The 27933-nt window shown below is 31.1% G+C and overlaps 1 protein-coding gene across 2 annotated transcripts; it reads left to right on the forward strand.

Annotated features, from left to right (window-relative positions):
• The first annotated feature begins 2788 nt into the window (after positions 1 to 2788).
• Positions 2789 to 27669, forward strand: LOC130894869 (sphingomyelin phosphodiesterase-like). Of its 2 annotated transcripts, none has more exons than XM_057802003.1 (15): positions 2789 to 2997; positions 3056 to 3122; positions 4330 to 4463; positions 6279 to 6393; positions 8581 to 8751; positions 9077 to 9207; positions 11249 to 11403; positions 13826 to 13904; positions 15893 to 16065; positions 20159 to 20353; positions 22549 to 22649; positions 23339 to 23491; positions 23547 to 23656; positions 27125 to 27312; positions 27449 to 27669. In XM_057802003.1, exons 1-15 carry the CDS (start codon positions 2992 to 2994, stop codon positions 27576 to 27578), a joined length of 1908 nt encoding a protein of 635 aa, XP_057657986.1. In that variant the 5' UTR covers positions 2789 to 2991; the 3' UTR covers positions 27579 to 27669. The 2 variants fall into 2 exon arrangements, with proteins under 2 accessions (XP_057657986.1, XP_057657908.1); XM_057801925.1 differs by having other exon boundaries at positions 2864 to 2993.
• The last annotated feature ends 264 nt before the right edge of the window (positions 27670 to 27933 follow it).

Genomic DNA, 27933 nt, shown 5'->3' on the forward strand with positions numbered 1-27933 from the left:
AAATACATCGTTTACTACAGATTACGGAAGTAATGTATTAAAAGCTATTAAGGATATGGGTATAGCCCATATATGTTGCTTTGGACATGCAATTAATAATGCAGTAAATAAATGTTTTGAAAATGCAAAAGTAAGCGAAAATATAGGTAAAATGAAAAAAATTCAGAATATTTTTGCACATAGTTAGAAATCTGTTAGAGATTTAAAAATAATTCAGAAACTCTGTCTGGAGAAAATTATGTAACGGGATCTACCATTCCACCTACTTCTTTGGAATTAGGTAAAACATTGGTAGATGAATACGATGAAAGTGAAATTGATGAAGACATAGTAGAACTAAAAAGGGAAATAGCTTCATTAATTTTAAACACACTTAAAAACAGATATTTGAAAGCAAGGAGAAAACTCATAAACTATTGCAGACTGCATTCTTCATGGACCCACGTTTTAAGGATCCTTTTTTAGTTCTGCAGATAATTGAAGATATAATACGATATTACAATTTAGTAGCGAATTAGAAATAATTCCAGTTTCTGAGAATAGATCTGCGTCATCAGGAAAAAAGAAAAGCGGACTTTCATCAATTTTTAAATCTATGAAAATTGTTGAAAGTGGTAATGCTGTGAGTTTAAATGTAAAAATTAAAAATGAAATCGAACAATATATGAATATACCAGTCATTGATGTTTAAGAAGATCCACTGATATGGTGGAAATATAACGCAAATGTATTTCATTTTCTTTCCCAATGTGCAAAAACGTTTCTCTGTATTCAAGCTTCCAGTGTTCCATCTGAGCGAGTATTTAGCAAAGGAGGCCAAATAGTAACTGACCTAAGAGCGTCACTAGCTGGAGATCATGTTGACCAGCTTGTTTTTTTAACTATGAATAAGACGTTTGTTAACATTCCTACAAATTTATAATAAACATCTTTCAAGATAATAACTTTTTGTTTTGCTTTTAGTTGCAAGCCTAAATCTAAGACTAAAGAGTTTATTTTGAAACAAGACCATTAAGAGCTAGTGATACATTATCACTTTTAATTAATAATATACAAAAGAGATTGTTGTGTAAGGTGGAGCTTGTGGACAACATCCTGTGAGAATTTGATTTTATAAAATACAATATTTCTGGCCTATTTTCATTCTCAAAAATGCATAATGGTTTTGGTACAGTTTAATTGAATTTAAAAGAGAGTTTTTAAGTGGCTTTATTACAAAGTAAAAGACTGAAATAGTTATTTGTATGCTTAGGCCGCGAAATACCTTTTTAACGTACCGAAAGAACATTTATCGCTGAGACCGCTTGCGGCCGAGGCAAGATAATCTTGAGGTCGTTAAAAAGTTTCGCGGCTTTGGCATACACACTATTTTTCGTACAATCGTTAAAATAATCAAATAACATAATAAGCAATTTTACGATTAAAAAATTTATTTTCTGAATAATTATTTCAACATAATTCAATATCAGAATCTTCATTCCAAATATCTTCTGAAGGTTATCATTTGGTTTGTTTTTATTGGGAATCAAACCATAATGTCTTCTGTATGTTCCTAGTGGTATACTTGCTCTTTATCTTGTTTTTTGTAGGAATCAAACCACAATCGTTCTTTTGAAGCTTTATTTCCGATTTTCGAATAATCCAAAAATTAATTATTTTCGATTGATCAATTATTTCCGATTTATCGATTATTTTGGATTGATCGATTATTTTATATAATCGATAATCGATTATATTTTTTGATAATTGCCCAGCCCTACTTTTAATGGACTGCAGAACATTTTATATGCTAAAATGAGGATTTAGTAAACTTAAACGTAAACTTAAAATTTATTTTAAATCAAATGATCTTATAATATTGGTTTGGCTGCTTCTCTTTCTAGAACCAATCGATTGATATTGATTGATAAAAAACTGATTTTATTTGTTACCCTGTCGATTTTAAAATTGCCGCTGGCAGCAAGCTACATGATGATATTTTCGTTATTTTATATATTAGTTGCTGTAATAATATTTAATATTTGTATATTCACCAATTTTTGCAGTTTTATATCTAAAAATCGTGAGATGCTGTATTACAAATCAATACCAAAAATATAATCTTAATAGTTGCAAGAACGTTAAAATAAATATTTATCTACAGTACTAATTAGCCGTTTTATTTTTAAATCCTTATTTTTGTTATTAATTAAATTAATTAACTACTAGAAAAAAAGTTATCTCCTTTATCCAATTAAATTTAATTAAACTCCAACGGGGGCTGCCGATTTTGTGCTCACTAGTTAACTAATTGTAACGTTGAAGTGTAATTGAGGAAAATATCCGTTTTGTTCGGGGAAAATATTTTTCTATTAAAGTTAAAACTCGCAAATCACTTCGATAAAATTTCCAATAGTAATATCGTATTGAGTTCCTTTTATCAGTTTAATTTTTGGAAAAAATGGAGAAAATAAGAGATAATTATGCAGTGAATTATTTCATTGAATATAACTAACGTAAAATTACGATTCTTCCTTATTTTCTTCTACAAAAATAAGTAATATGTACAGGAGTAAAATTGCGGACGTTAGCAGAAATTGACGTTAGCAAAAATTTGAGTAAATTGTCATATATTTCTATCTAGTATATACTTATTATACTATGCTCATGGAGATTTTCAACAATGTGAAAAAAAATTTAAAAATTTGGTTAGGTGTTCCTTATAACTGTTATTAACTTATGTACATTTAATATATGAATTATACACTTTTAATTGAATATTCATCATTGTAAATATACTTAATTGACTATTAGTATTATTTTTACCGGTATCAATGTTTGATGTACCGAAGGTAACTCTTGTTTTGCTAGAACTGATGTTATTTTATTGTGTAATGGCATTTAAATATATACAGAGGCTCGCTCATGTGTTATATTCAGTTGCTAGCCTTGGAAGTTGTACTAGGTACAAGTTTAGTGTTTTTACCGTATTTTTAGTCAAACCCTATCAAGATGTATGTGAGTAGATATAAATATGATATAAAAAGTGAAATATCTTAAAGCCGTTTGGTTGTAGGTCGTAAATGAATTTAGGTCAGTGCCAGAGGTTGTATTCTGCTTACTTAGCTTAATTATATCGACAGGTAAGAAAATAAATTTAGTTTATTTGGTCGATGAATTTCATTAAGTCTGATTGAAACAATACGTGGTAATTTTATAAAACTATTGTAATATTTGCATATATTAGAATACATTTATTGTTTAAAAAAGTAAATGTAACGGAATCTAGCACGCAGCTATCCAGTACTTTTTCTCAATAAAGACCTTTTCAGATGACGAAAGTTCTACTTTGTAATAATCAAATGAATAAATCGATTCATATCTCATTGTCAGTCAAGAAAATCACTGTATATTAACTATGATGATTAGGTACAAAAATTGAATACAGAAATATTGTTTGATTGTTTTACTATAGGAGCATATTTTGTAAATAATGGAATTGTGAGACAGAAGTTATAAAACATGAGATTGCGAATAATTATTTTTTTAAGATAATGGATGATAACATCAGTTTCTTCAAAATTCATTTCTTATTCCTTTATCTTCTAAGGCCACTTAACATGATGCAAGACAAGGTGCAATGCAATGCAAGACGCAATATTTCTTGATCAAAAGCATATGCAGAAGAAGTTATGTTTCATGCAAGATCTCGCACTTGCAACATTATCGGTTTGGTATGATTTTTATTGCGTACAAGCTGCAATTCTAGTGAAAAATCTAGTTACTTTTTGCTTAGCAACCAATCTGTCCATCAGGCTCCAAAATTAATACAGCAGTAGATATAATTATTGACAGCGATTCACTGACCACTTATTTACTTCGTTACTTACTTAGTTTTGTAATTCTCATTTTCAAACCGGCAGCCGTAATGCAATGAAAAGAGACTTACATAATATCAAGCGCCGTGCAATATTCATCAATGCAATATTTTGACCCTGCACTAATTTTAAAACAGAAGAGACCTATAATCAAGAACAATTATATGCATTAATATATCAAAAGGTCTAAGAAATAAGAAATTGAAGAAATATATTTTATATATTATGCAATTATGAATAGTTGCTGGATAGTGAAATCAAAATTTTCCATTAGGTCTATTAGTGAAATTTATATTCATACTTCTTGCTTCCCTTCATTTGCCACTTATATCCCAGACTTAATATTTTCAATTGGTAATACCATAGCCATATTGGTGAATGAACTATAAACATTGATTACCTTTTATTATGTAATATTTTCCTTTTTGGGCTATAATTTTGTTTTGGCTTTAAATTTCGAGATATGTTTCAGATTTGGCTCCTCTGAATAATGATGTAGATATAGATTTCAATGACTATTGGAACTACAAAATAACTCCACACTATACACCACTACTAAATGGTTCAAAAGATCATATACTTCCAGCTGCTTATGAATATGAACAAGTAAGTCAATCATTTGACAACAATATCTTCGCCAGCATGAGTATAAATATTAGAGATTTTGCACAAAATAGTTTCCCGTTCCTCGGGTGGGGAAGTCTTTTCAAAGTCCAGTTATGAATTTACATATCAGTTTAACAGCTTCTGTGTTGAAATTCTTACTTTCAACCTTCTTTCGATGGGATAAAATTGTTTTTTCTTGCAGTAAAGGAGATGATTTGGTCGATACGAACTTTTTCGTGAAAATTTTATGAGATTTACCAATTTTAGTTTCAACGTGTAGACTTTTTACTTAAATTTCAAAAAATCTTATTTATATATTTGGCATCATTTATTGAAAAAATATGATATATCGACTTTTTCCAGAATACTCTACCTTACCTTCAGTCAGTGCCGGATTTACCACTAGGTCGACTAGGCCGCGGCGCAAATGTACTTTTTGTAAAAAATCAAAAGTAAAATTAAAATAAACGTTATGTATTAATATGAAATGCGCTTTATGGATACAATATAATTGTTAGTATCTTTCAATGTTCTCCAATTGGGGTTTTGTGTTTATCTTTAAGATATTCCAAAGACTCACTTGTTTTAATATGAGATTCAATCAACATTTCAATTTTCCATCTATCGATCGGCTATTAATAAGTCAACCGAGAGATACCTGCGAAAATTCTGTTTGGACGTGAATGAGGGTTCCTTGTGACATAGAATTTGGCCGTCGACCTGGAGAAGATTATGTAAACCAATTTAGAAGGAGAATGGCGACATATCCAAATTGGGTCGCTTAAATCTTCAGGTTGCCAGCGCCAGACTGTAGTTTTAAAGAAGGGATGAAGTAGGGCTGCACAACCCAACGAGAAGAAAGGGATATTCTCCAAAATTACAAAAATTATGGGAAGGTTTATATTTAATCAAGAAAAGGATCAATGATGTCATCTTTAGCAATAGCAAGATCCCCTAATGGAAAACCGAAAGTAGCCCTCCAAAATCGACCAGCGCTGTTCAAGGAAAATCATGACATACAAGAAAGAGTGAGCCATTTGCAAAAAAAGCCTGATCTTGTCTCCGAAGAATTTAAGGGTGCGGACAGAGGGATCGGCAAAGCTTGATAAGAAGTCATTACATAACAAAAACAAGATTTGTTCATTTTACTGGAAAATTATTCGCTGCAGCATTCCTGCCGTATCTGAAAGAAGTTTTGTCAATTAGAAGCACTTGAAGAGCAAATCTTAGCTACCGGAAAGACGCTGAGAATAAAACACAATTCGCGGTATATCTTCTACCTGGTAATCAAAAATGAATTTCAAGATCAATTCTCCTACAGCGATGTGTGGGAAATGCTTCAAAGTCTCCGCGACCGTATATTGGAAGTTAACGTGAAGAAACTGGCTATGATCAAGCTAGCGAGTATCCAGTTGGATTGGCGAGTCGTCAAAAATATTGTAAAGGTGATATTCAAGGATACCGGTGTTCACATATTCATTTGCAGCTGTTCACCCCGCTTTAGTACCTGGTGAAGACGTTGCCCCGTTATTTTCATCGGAAAGTACAGTAATAAGTTCAGTTGCCGATTTAAGCACCCAGTTTCGGTTATTCATAAGTTCCAGGAGGAACTTCCTTATAATGAGGGGGTAATGGAGCCGGCCCTGTCCGGTTATAAAAAGTCTAAAATTTTAAATTAATCATAGATATAAGAAGAGTTTATTCTCCAACAAACTCCTGATATATTTTTAAACATATTGTATTTTTATCCAATAAAGAAATGGGAGAACATTTTCTATTCAGATCCTTTGTTATAATGTTATAATCGCATTTCAGGAATTACGGGTGGATCCTTTGATTGAAGATGAAGAAGCATTGTATATGAATAGATTACCAAAAAAAATTTATGATGTAGTACGACGGAAAATTCCTTGTGAAGCTTGTAAATTTGGTAATTTTTACTTTGCATTTCTAGTCTACCATTAAAATTGCACATTTTACAAAGATCCTATTGTACCGCTTTCCTATTTCAAATTTTGCCCCACATCGTATTTAATATATCTGCTCATAATATTTGAGAAAAGTGTATAGTACTAATATAACTTTATTTAAGAAACGTCAAAGATATTAATGCAATCGTGAATACCGTTCTCTAAAATAATTAGTTTTTTGGTTTTTTTATATATGTATTATTATTAGGCTCTGTTAACTTAATAATAAACGTTTGGCTACATCGACGAGAAGCACTGAATTCGCTCTTCTGTCAACCACCTCCATGTCAGGTCTGTTGTTTGTCACCAGTCTATCGGTGATATTGGCTGCGACTTCTACGGCTGGCACTTTTAATATGGTGTGTATCAATATTGAGAAGACCGAACTTGTTGACAAGTTGATTGTGTCTTGATTATGTCGTTATATACAGGGTGATTCATTAAGAATGTCCAATCTCTGAACTTTAGATTCTAGACCTCAAAATATGATGATTCTGCTCAGCACGCCTTATGCAAATATGCAAATATGCTAGTTTCCTAGATTTCCTAGTTCAAAGTTTAAATTTTGATTTTCACAATAATTTTTTATGTTTTCACAAATGGCAATTTTACGTTTTTAGGCATGAGGAATCATAATTTGCACTCTAATTTAACATTGCTAATAGAGGGCGCTAGTTACACTTGTTTGTGTTAATTAAATCAAAGTAAACTTTTTTGGGCTAAACTTACAACTAAAATAATAAAAAAATATTAAAAAGCGTTAAATTCTACAAAAAAAGTGACTCCTCTTTGATTAGTGTAACACAATCGGTTATCGAGTTATTTGCTTCTAAAAAGTTCAATAAATTTCAATATTCTCGTAAAAAAATTTTATTATTCCTTAAATATGTAACAATAGCAAATTTGTAAACAAAAATAAAAAACTTCAAAGCAAAAACTCAAAATGCCCACCACTTACTTCAATCCACTTTCGTAAAGATCTCTTAATATCAAAATCACATTCGTGAATTAAGCCGTGGTTTAATTTTTCGTTTTCTTTTCAAATAGGCTTGTGTCGTAAGTAGGATTGTGTCACTTTTAGACAGTTTGTGTAGAAGCAAAAATTGGATAATAATAAGAATAAGTAATACATTAGTATACCATTCATTAACAATTTAGTAATTAACAAGTGTAATAGTTATTTATCAAATAATGCCTAGGCATAACGATTTTTCCAATAATGAGATGCGCGATATGATTTGTGTGTTTGTAGTTATATGTGTTTATAGTGGTCCAGCTGCGGCTCGTCAATACTTAAACGAACAGTTTCCGCATCGATGGATTTTCAATTGTTTCGCTAACTCCTTGTGCAGATTTGGGAATTTCTTATACTAGAAGTTTTAGATATTATCAACTCCCGGTGCTTACCAGCTGTTGTATTTTGGATTACGTTAGTGATTTCCTGCAGTTGATCATATTATTATTATTAGTAAATCTATCGTTATGACTATTAAACAAACTCCCTTAACATCGTACAGGTACAACATTTGAAAGTTTTTTTCAAAGGTAGAATAAGCGACTTCTGTTCCAATAACAATTTCTTGTTTCAATACGCAATTTGGACCGAAAATTCCTATTATGATGTTATCATTAAACCGTATATCAATATCTAGCAAGATATCAACCTCAAACATATTGTATAGTAGCCATATTTATGAATATTCAGAAGTCACTCATTGTAGTACATAGTAATCGTATGTTACTTTGTACCATGATCCCTAACCCTATTCAGTTTTAACGATATTTATAAATGAGCTTTATCCGTTACTACAGTTTGGTAAAATATGGCATGTCATTACATCTTTCCCTAAATCAATCTTAATGAATGGTAGTATAGAAAAGGGGCCGGTTCAGTTAATCTCAATAACTTGGTTATTTTTTTAGTTACATCGGAATATAAAGCAATTATTTTTCCACCTCAGCCACTTTGAATAGAGCCCGAGTCACCGACTATAAAGAACTATCAACAATCCTATCTTGCAAACCATCATTTTTCGTTTTTTCCAATAATTTCTATTTCCCAACCGAATGCGATTATTTTGTAGTAGTCACGACATATATTTGCTATCAAATAAAATGCTACTAAAACTACATTTTACATATTTTAGCTTTAGGATTGTTACGATCGTATTTGAACAATGGTGACTCTATGGAAGATATCAAAGAAAAAGTTGTTTCATTGTGTGTGTCTCTTAAAATTGAATCTGAAATAATATGTAATAGTTTTTTTGATGTGTACGCACCTGAATTAGTTCCTGCGTTCAATATATCTGTTTTAGGTAAGTCGTAAGTAACTCAAATTAACACACGCTTTGAATACTAACACCACAGTGGGGAAAAAGGTGTTTGAAATTGGGTGGGTTTTAAATATAAGTACAAACTAACTTTGCAATCATTACAGCAATACTCGACGTATTTAAAGAGAACTCGGAAAACAGAACATGTTTTTTGAATAAAAATTATATGATACTTGTTAACTTTCTTCTATCATAAAAAATAATGAGTATTGCAAATAATGAAAGTTAGACTCAGAATTAATTGTCGAGGAGGGTATCCAATTAGCTTTATGTCTACAATTAGTATGAAAAAAATTATATATTTCAGCACCCGCTCAAACCTGCTGGATGGTTCTGGGAGAAAGTTGTACAATTGACATTGACAATAATGTGTTACACGACTGGAGCTTAGATATACCGAAAAAAGAAGTAAACTCACAAGAGAATAAGAATATTCAGGTAAAAAAATATGTTTAATACATTCCTAATTATTTCAATGAAATTATTTACTGGAGTATCTTAATTGGAAATGATCGTCAAATACATCAATAAAAAAGTGACATTATATTTAAACATTTGAATACGGATTTTGCTATTTTCGTATTGAGAACACTGTTACACGCTATTGTACTACTTTGTCAGGAGATGATAGGTCCAAAACAAGGTCTTGGAAACCTCAACTGCTACTTTCGACATTGAAAATATATTTTCACGTAGCTTACCTAAACGGAAAATTCGTGTGTACCAAGTTAAGACTGTGAAGCTGATCAATCCGATATTTTTATGTCCAAATACATCTTGTTTCATGATATATGTGGGAGCTAATATTTTTGCGACGCAATAGGATTCTTTCTTTTGCTTTCGTTCAGTTAACTCTCCTTCTTTTACTTTGTGAATGGCTAACTTTTGTTGAATTTTCATAACACTAAAATCTCAAACTACCAAATGGTCTTTAATTGGTGATTCATGCAAATATTAGCGTTATTGCTATAAAAGTAACATTCTAAAACGGAACAATTTTCTATGAAATATGAATAATAATAAATCGAACTAAGAAAATACAGCTTAAACATAAATATGGGCCAATCATTACAAATATGTTCAGAATCGTGGACCAGCAAAATCTAATTGCAAGGCAGTCGAAAGTACAATCCATGCGTGATCCATAGGTCAGTGAACTGAACTCAAAAAAACTTCCTAACATCCAAACGATCGTGAGAAATCTTATGAATGGCGTTCATACTAATAAGTAACATGTCTTGATCTCACGTTATGTTACATGACGATTTTCAATTTGTCTCCTCTCAACAACATAGTTTCTGAAATAACCATCATTATAAATAATTAGTATTCAAGTAGTATACAAAGTTTATTAACTCCCAAAAATTTTTTTGTTTAATATAAAATCAGTTCAAGTGACAAATAACGAATAACATTAACATATGATATTAGAACAGGGCTGCGAACATATCATGGTATATATGAAGTATTCGTCCCATTTATTGTTAACTATCTATTAAACTTTTTAATACTTCCACTGTCAATATAACCTTCCCAGCCTGAAGCAATGACATTTTTATTATAATGTAGTTCTAGCACCCAAATATGCTTTACCTCACTGAAATTCTCAATATTCAAATTTATAGGCGTAGACGTATAAGAGTGTGAACATTATGAAATAATGAATATGAATCACAATTGCAGCTAAGAACACACCTTTTAGTTTATGCAAACACAGTACTCACGTTGTTTAAGCAATAAACAATTTTAAAAATGATTGTCACACCACAGATCAAAGGTTTTGGTGTAATAAAAAATTTTTTTCTAACTTACTAAACTAACTATATGGATGTAACATTCTCAGACGATTTGATAAATTGCGATGTGTCACACTAGATCAAATGTATGTTACTTACCCTAAGCGTAAATATCAGCCAGATTATTGCTACACAGAAACATCCGTATTCAAACGGTACTAGTGGAAGAATATAAATTAATTATTTTATTCTAATATAATTTCATAATATTGGTTGTGTTTTTTTTTCATACATACGGTTTTATTTTTTTTATCGTATTGATGGCCTTGTATTAAAACAAATTTCTATTTTGATTTTACAATTTTACAACCTAAAGTTAAAACTGAAAATTAAACAAGAGTTTAAACTATGGTTTAAACACTAGTTTAAATCAAGAATAAACAAAATTTCATTTTCATGATAGTAAACAGGAAATGATACTCAACAAACTAGAAGTAGCGTAGAAAATCTTTTTGACGATGGTACAAGTGTTCTCTTTATTTAGAGTCGTCTAATAATAAAAACCATTTATTTAACGTATAATACGGTTGGTATTGGTTTATGTATTTAATAAAATTCTGTTAGATGCTTATGCAATAATATCATTAAAATCTAAATTAACAAAATTCAGTTTTATTATTCATTTGTAATATATTTCATTATTACTATGAAATAGATTATTAACTTGATTCTAAAATTTTTAGTTTGGAGCAGCAGCAGTTTACAAAGTTCTTCATCTATCAGATGTACATTTGGATCCCGATTATATATCTGGATCGCCCTCTAATTGCCAAGAACCTCTATGCTGCAGAAATTATAGTACACCATCTGAGAACATTTCTATACTTCCAGCCGGAAGGTGAATAAAACCTATTCTATCTAATTAATCTGACATTGAAAAGTTGTTACTCTCACATTTGTACAGTAAACTCATGCTAATATTTCGATTTCTGTTAGGTTCACAAAAAATGTGAATAATTTTTTTTTCAATTAATTCATAGCATCTGCATATATTTTTTTATAATATTACACCCTGAATATATTTCATAATCTATTAAATTACTTGAACAACTGTCAAGGCCGCATTATTTTAACTTCATTTATTATATAGTTAATGACAGAAATAATTAACGGTAATGCATTTCCTATGAAAACAATTAACAGGAACAAATAACTTATTCAATAAGATGTTTAAAATGTAATCATTCTTCTATTTGATAAGGTTCAAGTCTATTATAAATTACCGATTTATTGTTTGACTTAACAGAGTTTGTCTTGTATACAATGTTTTTTTAGATTTCCCCGCAAAAAATAATATAAAAACGATAAATCAAAAGATCTGGCTGGCGATTCTCTATTATGCCCTTTTTCGAATCCATTTGTTTTGGGAAACTTCATTTGTTAATTTCGAACAGTAAACCTGAACTGTGTTGATGTACCATCTTGCTGAAACTAAATGTTGATGAAATTTAAATTAATGTGACTTCATCAGAAAAGATTACCCATTATTGTTTCACAAAATTCTATTCTGCGATTGATAAGATAATTCTTAAACCAGCGTTACTTCATGATGATGAAACTTCTTCTCAATAATGATACGCATGTATCTCAATGGAAGCGAGGTTTTACTGCAGAATTTTGCATTAAGTTTGAGTTTCACGATAACCTGAACTGCAGTTTTCGTAGTTAAGCTGCGATTTAGACAAGTTTTGACAATTTTCTAATAATTGTCATTTCAAACGACCTTTACTTCACTAGAACTTTCAAATGTAAGATTGTGCGGGATAGACGGTTCTATTTTAATTTAGTAACTTATAAAGAATTGAAAACATATACCACATATACCTCTGCTTAAAAAGTAAATTTTATTTTTGAGCAACGGTGTACGCTATATACTTCTAATTGACATACGCAGATGAACTGAATTATTTGAAAAAATAAATCGAATTACAGGGTGGGCCATAAATTTTTGCACTTTTGTAACCGGTGTAGCGTACTCTTGAGGTTTTTTTCCCTGTAAATTTAGGCACAATGGATAGCTTCACGGGAGAACAACACGTGTTCTATGCAAAACAATTTTACAAAAAAACAAATTCTTACGTCATTAGTTGCCCTCTATGTCAATCATATTACCAATTATACCGTGGCGTCAGTAAACGAGTTTGTGCGGGATGACCCAAAACAATTTTGCGTCGGATATTGAAGAAAATGATTAAATTTCAAGAAGTATCTTCTTCGATAATATGTTCGAGTGTTTTGGCTACCTTAATAACATTTTCATCTGGGAAGAAGTCTATTTTCACTTAAATGGGCATGTCAACAAACAAAATTGCATTTATTGGAGTGAAGAAAACCCTAAATTGAAACACAAAATACCTTTCCATTTTCCAAAAGTGGAGGTTTTGGCGACAATATATTCAAAGGGTACAATTCGCCAGTCTTTTCTTTTGAAAATGCACTAACTGTTAATTCTGCAGAATATGTGAAGATGTTACGAGATTTTTTTGAACCACATTTTGAGAATTGTATGCAGCAAGATGACGCAACCTGTCTTATATCCAACGAGAATTAACCTGTGTCTAAAAAAATGTTCCCAAACAAATTATGGCCTACCCACATCCTAGAGCTATCTCCAACTGATTTTTTATGGAGTTTTCACGTGTCCACGTGAATACACTAAAGCCAATACTCCAATAAAAAGAGAACATATGTCAAGAAATAGGTAGCATACCCGGCTTTGTGTGTCGAAGAGTTATCGAAAATCTAAGTGCCAGGTTTCAGGAATGTTAACGGCGAAATGCTGCCACTTGGATGATCGTATTTGTAAGAAATAATTCTCCACTTTATGTTTTTCATTGTAAACAAAAATTTTTTTAATGTGTTTTTTCCGTGTCGTGAAAAAAATTGACATTTTATCTCTGTTGACAGGTAACAAAATGTCACTTTTTATGAAATTACTTTTTTCCCAGAGATGTAGATATTTAATTTTAGAATATTTCATTATACCTTAGATTTACATTTCCTATATATCAAAAGTAAAATTTTTAAATGTACATTGCATGAAGGAGACGTTTCTTAAACTATTCGGTACAATAGTCGAATTTTCTTGTGTTGAAACCCACAGAAACGCATTATGTATACTATAAAAGAAAACCGATTTATGGAAATGAATATTTATATCCAAATTTAATAAAATCGATTGCCATAAACTGACATTTAAAATAAATATATGTCCAAGTATTATGCATAAAATATCTTATTTACTGTTTTCAATATTCTAGGTGGGGTTCATATAATAAATGTGATTCTCCCAAATTATTAATTGAGAATATGTTGAAGCACATAGTATCAGAACATCCAGTAAGTAACCAACATAATTTTGTTAGTTTTATATATTTGTGTGTGCGGTCTAGCGATAATCTAAATATTCTAAATACTACCGTATTTACTACTCACACAGTCAATTGGGTTATTTGCCCCTCACTCTACGATTACTTCCACTTATCGGCCGCACTGTTTACGTCTTGCGTTAGTGTTAGGCAATCTAAGAAAACAGCTGATCTACGTCAAAATAGTAGTCGTGGGGTAAACAATAGATTTTCTCGTATGTATCCGCGTTAGCTTTTCTTGCTTTTTTTCGGTAGTGAGGGTTGTTTTGTATTTTTTTTTGTATTAAAGTGTTAGTAGGATTCCATAGATACTTTTTAGATCTATTTCAGTGGAACTAATACAGCTGACACTAAGCAATATACAAAACTTAGAACAATTAAATGACAGTAGTTTTTCAAACATTAGTTTTAACTGTTGTGATCAAGTTTAGATATTAAGTTTATCAAACATGAGTGAATATTTCTTAAGGTTGTAAGTGACAACAAGCGGCAGCTTTAGGTGGAGTTGATCTACGACTGTGATAAAATATGTTTATATATTGCTATATTTTATTCCTGTTTCATTAAATGTGATGAGATTGTTTTTTAGCAAATATAAATGTATCTAAGAGACAAATAAAAGCTCTATATAGCTAGCTATACGTATATCCTATTTTATTCAACATGCTTTTAAATAATAATATTTATATAAATTAATATTTTTCGAAAAAACTTGGAACGTCATTTGAACTGGTGTTACACAAATCATGATTGAAGATAGTCCTATTTTTCCACAAAAAAATGTGGATCTTCATTCGCTCAATTTTTAATCAAAATAGAGGTACAAATTATAAAGAATCAGATTGATCTGGAAAACAATATCATCAATATAATTATATCTTCACCCCATTTGGGTACAAAGTAAAGATATGGGTCTCTTTTTGAAGTAGTATTTACTACAGTTTACTTCATAGCTTAAAGCAGGCATCTTTTGAGGTCTGAGAATGTTATTGGCCAAAATATCTAAAAAAGAAGAAATAAAAATTAATTCTATGACGATATCATGTTTATAGTTATGTGGTGTTAAAACATGTAGGGCTGTATTTGAATATCGAATAAGACATGTAATAGAACAAAAGGATAGTCAGTATAAATTCACGTGTGGCATCACATTGCAGATTTGTAGTATAAAATTATCAATGAATAATTAAAACAAAACTCGTTTAGATCTATGATATTTATGGTTAGTGATAATGTAAACGAATAAGAATTCACTCTATTGACACTAAGCACATCACTGCATAGTCGAAAAAATCCAAAAAGCTGCGTTTCCGGGAATAATTTTGGCACCTCTTCAAGTACCAACCCTTTAAAAAGACCTTTAGAAGTAAAACTGAAAATAATGAGATCTAAAAATAAACCTGCGAACAGAAGCTTACGAAGAAAGCATTTGCTTACCTCACGGCGGCCATTTTTAAAATTCATTAGATTCTCTAATGTTGTCATATCGTAAATACTCTGCGCATCATATTGCTGGCATCTATTTCGTGTATAGTCAGTCACTTCTATCGACGTGTATTTAAGATTAGCAAAAAAATATTCAAAAGCGATAGCTTGGAATCACCCGAAGATAGAGCTTACATTAATAACAATGGTCCTAGACTAAACGTTAGACGAAATGCAGTACTTTTAGATGTGATTATTTCGATGTTTTGGTATTGAATAAATTATTTCCCAATTTTTAGATTGGCTTGCTACTGAAGCGTGTTTTTGTAGAATTTTGAGTTATTGTTTATTAATCTTCCTTTTTATTATTTGAAACTTTGTTTTTTTAGTATTCCCTTAATTCTTCTGAAGAATAAACACCAGCGACCAGTTCGATTCATCAAAAATTGTTGTTAATGTATATATTAAGTCTTGTTTCTATATTACCTGATGTTAATATCTTGTTACTTAGTTATGTTAATGTCAACGTTTTAGGATATAGATTATATCATATGGACTGGAGATTTACCACCACATGATATTTGGAATCAGACAAAAAGTAGTAATTTGAATATAATCAGAGAATGCGTTGAACAAATGCTCAATTTTTTCCCTGACACACCGATTTTCCCTGCTGTAGGAAATCACGAGTCTGTCCCAGCCGGTAGGTAAGTCCTTCCAAATATTTAATTAGGTCGAATATTACACTATACGCAACGACGTATTAATGTGACGTATGAAGTTAATCTATGTCAGGCCTGGATTCCAAACAAATAAAATAAAGAGCCTTGATAATAATATGAAAATTATATCATATACATGTATAATAAGCCGAAAAGATGGAATTGAGTATGCAAAATATGAGGACCGCGTTCTGTGTATGGTTTTCTACTCAGCAAAGCATGCAGATTATGATTCTAAATGTTGCCTCGAGTCGTATTGGTCCATTTGTGTTTTACACATTAGACATCTAGTAAATGGGTATACATGTTTTGGTATCATTGTCACGATTGTTTTAGTGAAAATATCCAATTGATTTTTCTGATTAAAGATACTAGTGAATTTAAAAAAGAACAGGAAAATTAAAAATGAAAACAATAATTATTGACGAAAAAAATTATTTAATTTTAAAAAGCGAATTTGAACATATCATAAAAAAAATAATAATTTTCAATCTTCCATGATTCTGATAATCGTCAATTACGTATTTGCATAAAGAAATACAATCAATATGTAATTTCTGACAAGAGCAGGCCACTGTCTTACAATTGGATGCACATTCGTCTTGGGTATAAATTACCATCCTTCTTTTCATTGCCTAAGAAGGTATAATCGATAAACTGTAGTTGAGTTTGGTCAGCATTCACCCATACATATTATTCTGCTGATGCTCTTAATACTTGTAAATGTAGACCATCTGATGTGCAAATAACTTTTAATAAATTTAAGCCGAAACAGATATTTTGGGACATTAACTTATACCAAAGTTCATCAGCCGTTGAGTTTTTTTTAATAGATAGGTGCAAAGATTTTCCAATTCTTTTAGATTTTCGACACTTCAGTATGAATTTCCTAAACGTTTCAGTGCTTCTTGTACAAAATCCATCGAAGCTGCTTCTAAAGCACTTTTTTTCGAGTCAAATCTGCTAGTCGAATCGCAAAGTGTGTAATTCTGGCAAAATACCACAAATATTTTCTCCAAGGGATTGAGCAGCCAAATAATATACTGAAATGAATTTCTTCTAATAGAAACCGTCGAACCATAAACCTAAACAGCCTACACGCAATGATTATGATATGGCCAAGTGTGATGTGGCATCAGCTTCTAAATGTTTAGAATTCAAGTCAGTTACTTCAAAAAATGAAGAACCTTGTAATTTGAAACATTTTGTTGGATCATCAAATCCTCCCCAAATATATAACTACCAATCTTCATTTTTGTGCATATCTAGGGGCAGAAGTACATAGAAATCGAACAAGCTGTAACTTATTTCCAGTGTTTGAATTGAAATTATTACAATTAGTTGAGATTTAGGTGTTCCAAATTATAAATTTTTCGACCTTTTTTCCGTAAACTTGATTTCAAGTATTTTATTGAAATATTATTCTGACTACCAAATACAATGTCCACTCGTTTTACATTTGGTTGTACAAAAAGATTATGAATTCTATTAAAAAATGCCTCAGCAAAATCACTAACAATATAAATGTTTGAAAAAGATTGATTTAAAATATCCTGCGCGTGTTAGTACTACACTTACATACAATAATTGTTTTCAATTTCAAGGGCGTGTTCAAATTTTGGAGATTTCCTGTAAAAACCTTAAGCATCGAAAAGGTACTTGCATCAAATCCACGTTAGTTAGCAAACTTTATATTAGAAGTACATACTCCTGTTTTTCTTTTCTGAAGGGGTTCCAAATTGAAATTCAATTTTTTTAATAAGATTAGATACTATTATATTTTGATTATCTTTTTCCTCTTATTGATCCTCGATTGCGTCCATTTATCATGATAATTAATAACACTAAATCGCCTGTTTTATCACAAAACAATCACGACCATTCGTTTAGTTTTCACTTTATTTATCACTTATAGTGACATTGTCAACGATATTATTTATTATTAAAACACTCGACTGCAAAAGAGTTAATTTATATTTATTTATAAATTATTACTTATATACGCAAAAATAAACAATTATGAGCTAAAAATTCTTTTCTACTGACTACTACTCCAAACGGTATGACTCAGCAACGTGCCGATCAGAAAGAAGGGTGGGGGAATGGGTAAGGGACCAGCACAGACCAATGGGTAAGGGATGGCAACATATGATTTTCTATTAATTAGGGCCTCAGGTAAAAGAATCTGAGCATAGTTGTCGGTCCTCACATTTTGCTTACTCAACTCCATCCGGCGCTGGGCTATATTGATTCGATTTAGATTCAATAATAATGAGCCTACAAGAGAGTCTATTTTGAAATATCTGATACTCTCAATATGTTTTCCAAACTCAATAGGATGTAATGATAAGAGATAAATACATTTGGCTCTAATAATTCAAATGTAAACGAACTATGTTTGTTTGGAACTTGTACATTTAAAAATGGCGATATTACATCACCACTAATGCCAAGGCTGTAGCTAGAATGGATCAAGAGGGATTGATCCCTACCCGTAAGTACCTACCAATGAAAACGCACTTACATACTGTGCGCCAGTTTCACTTTGTTGTTATACATTCTCGTCCAACAGTCAATCAACGATTGCGTAGGAGGAATACGGGGATAACATATAGCCTATTTTGCTCCTTCAGTGGTTTAGGCGTTAAAGCGTAATTGAAAACAAAGTACTTTCACATCCAATGGATCACTGTACTTTATGCTCGCTTGGTACTTGCACGTCGATACGTAGAAAGCAATCAAACTTCGGGGATGTACTCGAATTTTATCCCGGAAATATTCGATAGTTCGCTGTTTCATTGTGCCGCGCCAAGAGCATGTATAAATACGGCGACAAGCAAGAAGCTGCAGTTATGTTGGAGTGGAAAGTGAGTCATTGCGACTGAGGCGATATAATAATTATAAGCAAAACGAAGAGGAGTAAAGTGAGTAATATAATGATTTTTGTAATTTAAATTGAAGAGATTTGAAATTCAAGAGGACTACAAGGAAAATTATTGCGGTAAACATAGGACAATAACAATATTCCCCGTTTCTGACTGAAATGTTTATGGATAGATTGTTTTCTTCATAAATTGTTGTGCCCTTCCTGTGACTGTAGACGATTTTTATCATCATATTTTAGATATGAGATAAAATACCATAATTGATAATAATTCGAAGTACAGATTGTTAAAATGTCCTTGGATGCTAAAAAAAACATTTAAGTTTCCAGTTAATGACGATAAAAGAAAGCAAAAATTTCAAATATCGGGGGCCTGTATCACTGTCTCAGAATAATAACCAAATATAATGTTTATTGATAGCAGATACACAGTGCAAATGGATGGCAATCTGATCGGCTAATTCCCATAATTGAGACAATTATGTGCAAGTAGAAATTTATGACTCACATGCAAAAGCCTTAAACATTCATTATGTTTTAAATTCATTGAATTTAGCTTTGGGTTATTCTTGCCAATTTAACTTATTCAAAATATCATTTGAATATTTTATCAAGTCTTCGGCAAAAGAGCTTCCTCAAAACATATAGGCAAATCTTATGAAAATGTGCGAGAGTGCTTGAAAATCAAGATGCATAATTAATAATTGTGATTTAAGGAAGCTTTTAATTGAAAATAAAATATTAGGAGGGCAGGGGTGATTTTCCTTCTATTCACTACCACTTCGCTATGACTACCTATATGACGCAGGTTTCGATAATCAAGCTATCGCCTTCAGAGACCCAAGGTAAACTAGAACTGACTAGAAGTTGACATTTTTACATATACTGAAATTGTTTCTCCAAAAGAAATAATTCTAGGAGGGACGAGAAATTTCACATTGAATTCCTATGTATTAAACTCTAAATTGTTGACTGTTGGCTCTTTGTCTCGATTTAAAGTATGAGGACAATGTAAAATCGCAATACTTTCAAATTCATGTATTGTAGAATGCATTTTTCCACATTATTTATACTTATTGCTCAATTATAGCTGATAGCATGCTGGGCAATATCAGATTTTCTTATTTTTGTATCCGACAATGAACTGATTCTCACTTTTAATTTTATATATTTTACGTTTTGAATTTCTTTCAGTTTTGCCCCTCCATGGATGAAAAATGAAAAGCATAACATTAATTGGTTATATACTACACTAGCAGATCACTGGAGAAGATGGTTGCCATCTACCTCAGGAAATACTCTTTTACACGGAGGATTCTATTCGGTATTACTTCGGCCAGGATTCAGACTAATATCTCTAAATACTAATTACTGTCATTCATTAAGCTGGTGAGTCCCTGAAAAGTGTCTATCAAAATATTTTGTTAAAGACTAAAAACTAAGTCGTAACGTCACAAATATTTTTCTATATATATATATATATATATAGAAATATATATATATATATATATATATATATATATATATATATATATATATATATATGGGTGATTCCATTATAACTGTGATATTCAATGTCCTGTATTGTTTTTTTGTACTAGTCATTAATTAATAATCAATTAATAAAAATTTTGTGTTAATTGAATAATTCTTAAGATATTTAAACATTATTTTTATACAATATAACTTGCCACTTAAAGAAAACTTATACTACATCACTTGAATGTCAGTACCGTGTCATGTCCATTCCTAGAATTTACCGATAAATTATTAATTTTTTTTGTCGTAACAAATGATTTAAACTAATTACCTTATAAATTCTAATGTTTATGATCAAACTGAGGAAAATTGATGCACTTGTTGTTTAATATCTTAAGTTACCATGTCAGTACCGTGGATAAATGAGTCAGTACCGTGGAACTCAAAATCCGACATTTGTGTCTTGCTCGTGATACTTTGAAGTTGTAGTAAATTCCTCTTAGAGTTTTATTTTTACAGTAAAATAGATGAATAATATGCATAAAAAAGTTAGAAAAGTTAAATTTTAAAATCTTGAAATTTTGAATACAAAAAATCACAGTTAGAACGGAATCACCCATATATATATATATATATATATATATATATATATATATATATATATATATATAATATTTACATCAAAGTGATCTTCATATATAAAAACATTTGTATGCATCATAATACTTTTTGGGTCTCTTCGAGCCAATTGTAACCACATTCTCTATGTTGCGGGATTCTTGGGAACGGAATCAAATAATTTGTTTGGACTTTTATAGTCGTATTTGTATACTGCGGCACCACAACCATTTATACACCATTATATCCAATGAATTTAAGGTAAAATTATGAGATTCTCTTCAGCTAATCTGCTTTGTTATGGTTATGTTTATTATTTGTGGCTTGTTTATGTACATGTGACGTCACGTGTAATGTGACTATCGCCATTATAGATTTATCGTTTTTAGCGCGGTTTTGATAATTTGAAATTTAACTTTCGATTTTTATTGAAAATACATTAAATTCTCCTGAAATATTACTGTAGTGTGTTTATCATGTAATGAAGAATGATTAAAAACAATTTTCAAATATTAGTTAAATAGCCTATTAATAGTAAAAATATGTATAATTATTTTTGATGTTTAGATGCTTAAAATATATTCGATGCTACAAAAAATAATACTTTATTAACCTAAATTAAGCATACTTTTATTGTCAACAACTCTTTTAATTATAAGTACATCCCTACACACTTACAGTACGTTGTCGGGTCAGCTAGTATATTATATATTTTTCCAGCTATTTGGATATTTTTCTAATGAATTATCTCGAGGTCTTTGGTTAATTTGTATTTCTTCAAATTTTAATTTATCCTTTGGTTAATATGTACAAACATGAATCAAGGAGATATATCTGAAACTATTTTTAACAGTTCAAATAAAAATGTCAATATACCTATCTTGTGTGAAAAATTAAAATTTATCCTATCAGAAAACCACATTGTTATTTAAATTGACGAAAAAAATACATTACATTACAGGAATAACCTTCTAATTATACAGAAACGAAACACAAAAATGTCGAGTCAAGATACAAATTACCAAAAATCAACAATTCAAGCAATGATTTATATGAAACAAAATTAACAGATGTCAAAATTTTGAGGCAAATTTATCACAATTCAATGAATTAATTAGGTAATCATAGCTCGTATATAGTTTTATTAACATTTATAGGTATTGTATATTAAAGTAATTTATTTTCATCATGAGCTATGTTTTTCTCCAAAATTAATCTAAGAAGAGATCTATCCAAATCCAAATTTTACGTGCTTTTTAAAAATGGGATTAATGTGGTTTCTATTCTTTATAAAAATAAGAATGTTAAAAACTTTACTAATGTTACTATGATTTTGATACCACCAATTGTAAACCTCTCTAATACGCCACTTTTTATGAAAAGGTTATTTTTGCTTCACAATCTCTCAGAATTTTGAGTTTATTTGCTGAGCAAAAATATTATATTTGTAATATCCATAAAAAGTTGACATAAACACACTTTTGTAGGTGGCTCCTAGTAAACAGTACTGACCCTGCACAAGAACTGAAATGGTTAATCTATGAACTACAAAATGCCGAGAAACAAAATGAGAAAGTACATGTAATTGGTAAGTTCACAAATAAACTTACTTTCCGTACTGAGTGATTGAAATATTATTCATTCTCCTTTTGTTTATAATATGACTTAAAATATTTTTTTATAAACGGAACGAAGAACACAGTTGAGAAATTCACAACTTGCCACATACGGGCCAACGATGGCTGCGATTGGACGTCAGCAGTAATTCCATGTTGTAGAATAGAACCAGCTGGTTCTTCTCAAATCGTGACTTAACGTTCACGCTGTGTTTCTAACAAAGTGTAATAAAACGTTTTTAAAAAAATAGGCTTGAGGTGAAGTGTTTCATAATATTCAATACAAAAATAAACTGAAACTTGGGGGTACATGTGATCAATCCGTGAGCATCTCCACTAGTTTTTGAACAGCTCGCAAGCTTTCAAATCTACTACTAAAACTTATGTCACTTAGTGCTTTCAAAGACAAATTCTAAATTGTTACCTCTTTGAATGCATATGCTGCACTTTTTATTGCATGTATCTTAGGTGATTTAGGCACCCTTAATCGCCGCCAGTGTAGGGCGAAGTTACTGTGTTTTCAAATATAGTAATTGTTCATTTTCTCCCCCCAAGCCAAAGACAGAGTAGAATAATCTATAGTCAATGAAGAAGTCATTGGTGCAGATTGAACGACATTTAGTTTGTTCCGATGATATATTTTTGCTTCCATTTTTTTTAGGACACATCGCTCCTGGCAGTTCTGACTGTTTGAAAACTTGGTCTATGAATTACTACTCCATAGTGGATCGATATCGACACGTTATAACTGGTCAGTTTTATGGTCATAGTCACGCCGATGAATTTGAACTATTTTACGAAACAAAAAATTACAGTAAGAAATTGAAGAAAAATAATTTTTAAATATAAACCATTTTTTAAATGTACAGGTCAGCCAATAAACATCGCGTATCTCGGTCCATCAATAACCACATATGAAAACCATAACCCTGCATACAGGATATATTACGTAGATGGCGATTATAATAACTCCACAAGGGTAAGCTATGATCAAGCGTCGTCCTCAATCCGAATACTATCAATTTTAATTTTGGTAATTACCGATCAAAATAATACAATAGTTGATATTCGTACATGGATACCAATATCTCATATAGTTCAATTATGAAGGCTGTTACTTTTTTCATCAATTTAACTTCAATGATTATATGAGGTATTCCTTATAACCCTAATAAATTCTAATTATTATAATATTCTTCTTCCTAATCCGCGTTTTTACTTAAGAATCTATTACATTAACCGAATATTCTAACTTCTAGCCAGCGAGCTCACACGCTGACGCGACAGCTAGTGGGATAATGAGGAACACACACAGTATGGTTACATTCGCTCCTAACCATTTAGCTAGGGAGTCTACTACAACTGATCATTCTTGAAATTTTTCAGAAAGAAGAAGGATTTTCATCCCTCTTTTGCGGCCCCTCGCCCTTTATCTTATCTTTTCAAACATCAGGTAATCTAAATCCGCTGACATTTGGTTCATTCTACAATATCAAGACTTAACCCAAATTACTCCGAGATACTCGTACCTAGTTCGTTTTTCAACACGGGAATTGTCAAAAATTAGATTTTTAGCTAGCCAACAGGGTGAGCGAGTGTACTTCACATAGTGCGATAAAATAGTTTTTATGGTAGAAAAATATTGGAGAAGGGGGCTTGGATTTTTTCTATACTCTGTTTTTTCGGTGCTGAACCTGATTTCGAGGTTGGAAGACTTACAATTCTAATTGAGCGAGTTTCGTTAAAAAAGCAAAACAAAAATTATTAATTTAGTTTTGGTTGTCTTTTTTTTAACTCAAAAATTGCATATACAACAACCATAATTTGAAAGTAAACTCTCGCTGAATTTTCTCGTGCAGTAACTTCAGTAGGAGTTAGCAAGACATTGATGGGTTTGTTTTTTAAAAAATGAGGATATAAAGCACCTGTAAATGGAAACCACTTAAATTAGTATTTTGGGCCTTCTCCATATATAAAAACAGGATCCGCTTGGACAACCACGTCCAAGTAAGTTGGAGGATATTTAAAAGTTCCAATAACGGGTAAATGTGCCACAACCACTTATTTGGTAGTGGAAGAATATGTGATTTGGTAAAAAAACTTGTGATAGCGGGCTATACGTTAAATCTTTGATCACTAAAAATACGAGTCGTTATAAATTATCTCATAAGATTTTCATGTTTATTATTATGATGGCTTTTCTCGGCCTTCTGAGAGAAAAGCCTTTTCCTTCACTTTATTTCATTCTATTCCTACTGGGGTGTATTGTATTATTTTTTTGTTCCGTTTGTGTGCGGTATAGCAATGTCTATTGTTTGTTTTGTTATCCTTTTGTCAACCGTTTCGTAGGTTTACTAGATATGTTTTTAACCTCATCATTGAGATGCATTACGTTCGGGCTATTGTGTGTTAGTGTCTATTAGTATAGTTCTATTCCAGTAAAATTCCATAGAACGTTGGTTGGTGGGTAATTACGATTTTTTGTACGAATCAACTTATAAATTATTGCTAACTCCTAGTGTTCGATTTTTGCACCAACTTGTATGATGCATCATCCTGTTATGTTTTAATTTTTTACCATGGCGACATTTTCTCCATAAGGCTATTTTCTTAAGTATTGATATATCTGTAATTTCTTGTCAATATTATTCCATATTCAGCTTTGTGTCACTTATAGTATAATTTATTATCTATGGTGGGGTGTTGCATGTAGTTTATACGTTTGTCCTGAATGGCTTTTGCATTCATGTCTTTATTTTTTCATATGTGGTTAATATTTGCATGTTATATAATACATTTTCTTGATTGAGATTGAATGGAGTGAATTGTTTGCTTCAACAATTTCTTGATGTTCGAGTAGTAGGGTGGTTATGTGAAGGAAATAGAGCTGGAAGTTTTTTATTTGTATATGGTGTTGAGTTTTTATGTCAATCCTGTTTCTTTTCTGATTGTATTATGGTTGTTTTTTTGATAAAAGATTCAAAAAAGAAATTATTATATCAGCTATTGAAAACACCCTTCCACTCACGTAAAAATTTTGATCCAAATATTTGTTGTAGATTATGATGAAAAGATGCAATTAATTTTTCAAAAATTGCAGAAAAGATTTTTTGGTAATAATATTATGATGCGTTCTTATGTGCAACATATATCAATTATTTCTTAATAATTGAAAAAACTATTAATGTCAATGGAGATGTTAACAATGTACGCCGCGAACGTTTTGGCAACGTGCTAATTATATATAGAAATGTCTTCTAACGATACTCATAATCGCAGGCGTGACTTTTAAGTAATTTAAGTTGATGAGCTTAGATTCGTATTTAATACTTTTGACATATCCCCACACAAAGAAGTCTGATAGCATGAGATCAGAAGATCTGCATCTCCGTATCCATCAATTTGAAAAAATTTGGTTCGGGTACTGCCGAATATTGATTTGGTAATGGGGCGTTGCTCCATCTTGTTGAAAGTATATACACGAATTTTTGGGTGTGCTGGGTCAGGATATAAGTATATCAAAGTTGGCACGACATTATTTTAGAGTAGTTCTAAATATTTATCTTCATTCATGTTACCATAATTGAAAAAGTGACCTTTGAAAAAAACACAAAATTTTGGAAAAAAATATATTTATTTTTCAACGTGATCTCCTTTAGTTCCATGCCCTTTTTATAATAAGAATCGTCAAGCTTCTCAGAATAGCCATTAACTGCCGATATCATCTCTTCATTGTTGGAAAATCTTTGACCACCGAACCGAGCCATCAAGTCTGGGTACAGAAAATAATCCAAGGGCGCTAAATGTGATAGCAATTCAAACTTTAATCCATTAATTTTGGCCATTCTTTGAAGCCGGTTCTCCGTTTTCAGTCCATTGTTTTGATTGTTCTTTTGCTTCGGATGAGAAGTGATGGACCCACGTTTCATTCATGGTTAAGAAACGGCGTAAAAACTTGGCTTTATTCCTGTGAAACATCATCACGACGCTATTTTGGCTCCATTGTGAGCAAACGCGGCACCCATCTTGCGCACAGCTTTCTCATGTCCAAATTTATATTAGTTAATATGTGATGTAATATAAGATGTATCACACTTTTTGTAATGCCTACTATGTCTGCTAGCACTGTCAGTCGACAATCATCTAGTACCTCTTTGTGTGTGTATTTCAACATTTTTGGAGTCGTCAATATTTTACTGTTGATAACGAAGGAACAGTCTCACCCAGAGCTGAATCTAGTTCAGCTTTTATATTGGTTGGGCTAATGGATTTCAAATAAAAGTTTTGTATCACCTAATGATGACGAATTGTTTCCATATTTACAAATTCACTGAAAACGTTCACTATCGATGGCTTCTAAACAAATACTAAATAACGTGGGGTCTTCAAACTAGAAACATATGCTGAATAAGTTTTTTTCTAACTCAAATATTTAACAAATTTTCAGTTCGTTTTGGATCATGAGACTTGGACTACTGATTTAGAAAAAGCAAATGAAGGAGAAAATGAACCAATTTGGTACAAATTATATTCAGCAAGAGATACGTACGGTATTCAAACTTTATCTCCAGAAATGTGGGATAAATTTATAGATAAGATGGCAGCTGATCCATACTATTTTAATATATTTTATAAGTAAGTTGATATAAATATGTTCACTTGGTTCATTAACCAATTTCAGTTCCCAGTGCTCTGGTTCTGATCATTATCCTCGAATTAATTTAGTTTCTCCTATATTTGTTAGTTGCAATAATCAACATTTTTTTCTTAGGAACTACTACAGGGATAGTCCAACAAGACCATATTGTGATTCCGAGTGCAGAGTGCGAATTTTATGCGATTTGAAAAGTGGAAGGTCGCAAGATAGATTACATTTATGCAATAAATTACAATATTTTTAGTTATAATATCACAACCAACGAATAAAAGATTCAAAGCAGAAATGTAATTAATTAATTTTAGTATCGGTTAATAAATGAAGTGGAAATTGTTGCTAGTTTCTTTATTTTAACATGGATTGATATTTAAAAAAACTACCTACTGTCGATATCTAAGGGAAAATAGGGAAAATGGAATATTTTGTATTATTTGAAAGGTTTATCTATTTACACCTTGCTGAAAATGTCTAATATTGTAACTCTTACAACACCAGTATGCAACCTAGATCTTGTTATGGTAATAAAATCGCAGGCCGGGCGTTTTTTATACAAATCGATATGAAAATTTTAACGTGGATTTCCAAATGCATTCGTCAAA

This window comes from Diorhabda carinulata, chromosome 1 (assembly GCF_026250575.1).
Source record: "Diorhabda carinulata isolate Delta chromosome 1, icDioCari1.1, whole genome shotgun sequence".
Taxonomy (NCBI): domain Eukaryota; kingdom Metazoa; phylum Arthropoda; class Insecta; order Coleoptera; family Chrysomelidae; genus Diorhabda; species Diorhabda carinulata.

What these genes read in the sequence shown, in the direction of transcription:
- LOC130894869 (XM_057801925.1), top strand. Translation starts at nt 2,874, where the DNA reads ATGGCATTTAAATATATACAGAGGCTCGCTCATGTGTTATATTCAGTT. An exon ending in TAGTCAAACCCTATCAAGAT is followed by an intron (nt 2,994 to 3,055) that starts GTATGTGAGTAG and finishes GTTTGGTTGTAG; the next exon opens with GTCGTAAATGAATTTAGGTC. An exon ending in TAGCTTAATTATATCGACAG is followed by an intron (nt 3,123 to 4,329) that starts GTAAGAAAATAA and finishes GATATGTTTCAG; the next exon opens with ATTTGGCTCCTCTGAATAAT.